We start from the raw sequence: 5,000 nt of genomic DNA on the forward strand, positions 1-5,000 counted from the left end.
CTTTCCTCAGTTGAGACCACAGTTAAGTTCGAGTGAAGAGCGCCTCTCCTCTACCCTGGGAGCTGTTTATTGTGCACACTCACGAATACCCTCACCACAGCCTTGCCCGCGTGTCCTTGTATATACTATCTTTTCCTATCGTTTCCTTTGCCAGTCTTTACACTTTTCATGCAACTATCAACTTTTAAGAGTCTTCATGTTGTTCCCTTCGCCAGCCTTCACACTTTTCTCGCAGCGACCAACTTCTAAGAGCCTTCGTATTTTTCCCTTCGTCAGGTTTCACACTTTTCTCGCAGCGACCAACTTCTAAGAGCCTTCGTATCGTTCCCTTCGGCAGCCTTCACACTTTTTTCGCAGCGACCAACTTCTAAGAGCCTTCGTATCGTTCCCTTCGGCAGCCTTCACACTTTTCTCTCAGCGACCAACTTCTAAGAGCCTTCGTATCGTTCCCTTCGGCAGCTTTCACACTCTTTTTACAGCGACAAACTTTTAAGAGTCTTCGTGTTTTCCCTTCGTCAGTTTTCACACTTTTCTTGCAGCGACTAATTTGTAAGAGTCCAAATACTGCGAAGGACTGTTCATACCTTTCACTGTCTGGTATTTGGTTAGTTGTTTGCGAAGCTGTAGCGATTTAGAGGGTAATTTCACAAAGAAGTATAGGGGCGCACTCCCATACTTTGAATCGTTATCAAAAACTGTATGTAACCCTCTTGTTGTCTCGTATTCGGTTAGCTGTTTTCGAAGAGGTGGGAATCCAGAGAATAATTTCGTAAACCAGTGCAAAAGCGCATCTGTAACTTGTAGACCAATGCCGTATACACCCATGTACACTCCGTTTCATTCTCTACCCAACGCTGAAAAAGGAAAATAAAGAAAAAGAGAAAAAAAGAATCCTTCGTCTGCTTTCAGTTCAACCACACGTTCCCTCGACTCACCGCCTTTTAACATGCATTCCCCCTTTTGTTTACACATCCCACATTTCCCATTCTTTCCATTGTCCCTGTTTTGTCTCATTCGTCCCGCCCGTATACACCGTCAGTCCTCATGCCCACAGCCCCCATGCCTCGCCCACACCCACCCGTGCCTCCCCACGCCTCGCCACCTGCTGGACACTACCGCCGTCTGTGTCTGTATATACGTGATGATAGCCTCGTCCACTTTAAAACTCATGTCCCTTTAAAAGAATAACTCGTGACGTAACTCGCTCCCTCCTTTCTCTTTCTCTCTTCACTCCCCTCCTGTGTTTTAGTTGGTGTTTATGTTATGAGAGGTATGCGGGAGGATAGATAGATAGATAAATAGATAGATGGATAAATAGCTAGATAACTTTCCATACGTCGTAGAATATAATGCAAAATCTTTAAAAGTATTACGGGCACACACCTCGCATAAGACACACGATAGAATAGAAGAGAAAAAAATATCGCTTGAATGGCTGAGGTTGAGATATACAGTTAAGATACACCGTTTAGTATAGTCTACCTCGTGAAGGGCATTGGATAACACTAGGCTTCTCCCCTTACTAAGATGGGGGTCGTATGGCTACTATGGTGAGGGTAAGGGATACTGAAGAAGATGCGACGCTTACTAATATATCTCGTAAAGGGGATTAAATAACACTGCCTTCTTCTACTTCTTCTTCTTCTTCTTCTTCTTTTTCTTCTTCTTCCTCTTCTGCCTCTTTCTTCTTCTTTTTTGTCTTTTTCTTCTTCTTCTTCTTCTTCTTCTTCTTTTGCCTATTCTTCTTTTTGTCTTCTTTTTCTTCTTTTTCTTTTTCTTTTTCTTCTTCTTCTTCTTCTTCTTCCTTTTCTTGTTCTTGTTCTTGTTCTTGTTCTTGTTCTTCTTCTTCTTCTTCTTCTTCTTCTTCTACTTCATCTTCATCTTCATCTTCATCTTCTTCTCTTACAAGCATGAGCGTCGTCGTATAGATATCCCGCTTTGAGCTAGAGACAAGTGCCAACCAACAGATGTGTGTGTGAAACCTCGACTAGATATGCTTCTCACGTAAAAGAAAATCACGAGTAAAGTAGTGAAACTCGCTCGCTGGCAAGAAACAAGACTGCAGAGAAAGCTTGACAGGGAGAACAAGGACTCTCACTGCTCCGACTTGATACTAACCGCACTATGATTATGTTTTTTGTTTCTAAATGATATGAATGAATGAATAATGAGAGAGAGCTGAAGAAAACCAGTATAGGCGTGGGAACGTAAGTGAGGTATAGGAGATGCTGGAAATGCTGTAGATAGATCATGATATAAGGATAAATGATGAACTGATAAGGTCTAAAGAGAATACATTACCGAGACTCTTGAGAACATAGGTGAGGTTAGGTTAGGAGGACGTGAGATGCTGGAGATGCTGGGAATAGGCCATGATCTTAGGATATGATAATCTAAGGACATGATCTATAAGGACAGGAATGAATGTATAATTAGAACCGAAGAAAGCCTGGATGTTAACGATGGTTGTGAGAATATGAGGTTAGAAGGACGTGAGATACTGTAGACGTAGTTAGACGTAGATATAAGGACATGATCTATAAGGACACGAATGAATGAATATACAATTAGAACCGAGGAAAGCCAGTCAGCGAGGGTTGTGAGAATATGAAGTTAGAAGGACGTGAAATGCTGTATGTTGTGGATAAAAGGACATGATCGAAGGATATGATGTAGGATGAAGTGATGAGGACTGAAGAGAACAAGTTACCGAGAGTCGTGAGTAAATAAGTTAGGTTAGGAGGACGCGAGATACTTTAGATGCTGTGAATAGGTCATCTTAGGAGGGCAGGACTTGGCTCAGGAGGACAAATCAGAGCACCAATGATTAAACCTCAACAACCAGACCAAAAGTGATCCTTACCAGAGCAGCCCCGTATGGTCAGTGTGCCGCCCGACGTGACGCCTCCCCCCTCCCCCCCCCCCCCGAGTCACCACTACCCCCAAAGGACCCACGACGAACCTCAAGTCCCCTGTCACTGCTCCTTATTGGGTAGACTTTTTAATATAATGTTTTTGTTTGTGTGATGATAGCTTGATGATATCGATGGTACTAGTTCTAAAAAGCTATATAACCTCATCTTGTTAAACAGTTGAATTATAGTAAAGATATGATGAATTAATAGTGTTTTTGAAGAACTCTTGACGTGCGCACAAAATAGATTATGAGCTCTCAACTTTGAAGCCGCCACTCTCCGTCGTTGTTAATATTCATGGCTGCTAAGAAAACACTGCGGGTTCGAATCCTACTTGGACCTGGCGAGCACAGTTTAGGGTGTTCTCCATTCATCTTACAGCCCTTCGTCTCCCAGGTGAATAGGTTCTGGTGAAAATTAGAGGATTTTAGACTTTTCTCTTCGGCAAAGTCGGGTCCCAGCGATGATAGTTTGGGCCATCTCTCATTAGTGTAAGTAGGCAAGTCCTTTTCTGCGCCCATGTGGAGGACTACGCAAGGAACACCCACAAAAAAGGATGACGTAATGAACTCCTATTACTCCTCCTCCTCCTCCTCTTCCTTCTCCTCCTCTACACCACCTTCTTCTTCTACAAGTTCTCCTCCTCTTTCTTCACCTTCTTATTTTATACTTTCACCCCCTTCTTCTACACCTCCTCTTCCTCCTTCTTCTGCACCTCCTATTACTCCTCCTCCTCCTCCTTCATCTTCTACACCTTCTCCTCCTCCTCCTCCTCCATCTTCTACACCTCCTCCTCCTCCTCCTCCTTTTCCTTCTCCTTCTACTCCTCCTCCTTCTACACCTTCTCCTCCTCCTCCTGTGTATTTAGGCAAAGTTGTTTTTGACCTCTAACTCTTTCTACTACTACTACTACTACTATTACTACTACAACTACTACCACTACTACTGTTATCTGTCATCTCTTCTGTGCTAACGGAGCTGCAGTCCTCGCCACTGGGTTGGTGGCTCATTAACCAGTGCTTGTGTCATATCAGCGTCGCGTCGCATGCCTGCTGTCGCTTACACATCGAAGTAGTCTCATGGCTGCCCCGAGAACAAGATGCACCTGCACGAAGGACCGCCGCGCCCCACTGAGCGTCACCCGAGGAGGAGGAGCAGCAGGAGGAGGAGGAGAAGGGGAAGGAGGAGGAGGGTGAAGAGGAGGAGTGGTGCATGTGGGTGTGGTGAAAGCGGCACCAATTACGCTTGTTGCCGACGCGACCATTTACAGTGAGGGGAAGGAGGACACGAGGGGCTGGTGTCTCTTGGAGGGCTGTTGTTAACCTGCCCTGCCTTGGCTCGCCCGCCGGGACGTGGGCGGCCTGGCGACATGAGGCTGTCTAATTTTGACTGTTGGACAGGGACGGCTCTAACTCACATTACGTCACCATATATATATATATATATATATATATATATATACGTATATATATATATATATATATATATATATATATACGTATATATTTACCTTGGGGAGAAGTAAGCAGAACTATTCATTTATGCTCTCTCTCTCGCGCGCGCGCGTGCATGTGCGTGTGTGTGTGTGTGTGTGTGTGTGTGTGTGTGTGTGTGTGTGTCACACCACGAAGCCTCACTGCAACTAGAGGTGTCAAATATACTTATTGTGAAGACTGAATCATGACGTTATCAAGTCCCAAGCCCAGGGACTGGTTCACCGAAGTCGTCATAATCGCCGCGAGCCAAAATTATTTAAAAGATGAAACTGAAGTGCTAATATTCTTTTATTCAAGCTTTTCAATTATTATATCAGGACGGAGCATCAAACATCGGGTTTGAAAACCATCTTTAACCAAACACGATGATAATACGAAGTTTGTGGCATCTAGTATTTAGCCAAAGTTGTTTTTGCGTGCGTGGCCTCCACGATACACACATGAACACTCAACAGTGACCAGCACGTCAAAGGAAGATCGCGGCGCCCCACACGGAGCGTCCGGTGGTTACTTACCCAGCGCAGCGGTGTGGGTGTCCTGGGCCATGGCGGTGGTGGAGGCTGAAGGCGTCCTGGCAGTCCTGGACAAC

At 44.7% G+C, this 5,000-nt stretch overlaps 1 protein-coding gene and 1 long non-coding RNA gene across 11 annotated transcripts in view; one reads left to right on the plus strand and one right to left on the minus strand.

Annotated features, from left to right (window-relative positions):
* Positions 1 to 5,000, minus strand: part of LOC126999856 (nascent polypeptide-associated complex subunit alpha, muscle-specific form-like) — an 85,021-nt gene that overhangs the window by 39,634 nt on the left and 40,387 nt on the right. For 2 of the 10 annotated variants that reach the window (XM_050862923.1, XM_050862928.1), the window contains exon 1: positions 4,927 to 5,000. This exon is cut by the window's right edge. The exons of the other annotated variants lie outside the window; for them this stretch is intronic. In XM_050862923.1, coding sequence (XP_050718880.1) covers positions 4,927 to 4,957 — 31 coding nt within the window. In that variant the 5' untranslated portion in view covers positions 4,958 to 5,000. The remainder of the gene's footprint in view (positions 1 to 4,926) is intronic. 10 annotated transcript variants of the gene reach the window in all.
* LOC126999859 (uncharacterized) overlaps positions 1 to 5,000 on the plus strand; it is an 84,277-nt gene that overhangs the window by 29,712 nt on the left and 49,565 nt on the right. The gene's annotated exons all lie outside the window — the stretch shown is intronic.

This window comes from Eriocheir sinensis, chromosome 17 (genome assembly GCF_024679095.1).
Source record: "Eriocheir sinensis breed Jianghai 21 chromosome 17, ASM2467909v1, whole genome shotgun sequence".
Classification (NCBI taxonomy): Eukaryota; Metazoa; Arthropoda; class Malacostraca; order Decapoda; family Varunidae; genus Eriocheir; species Eriocheir sinensis.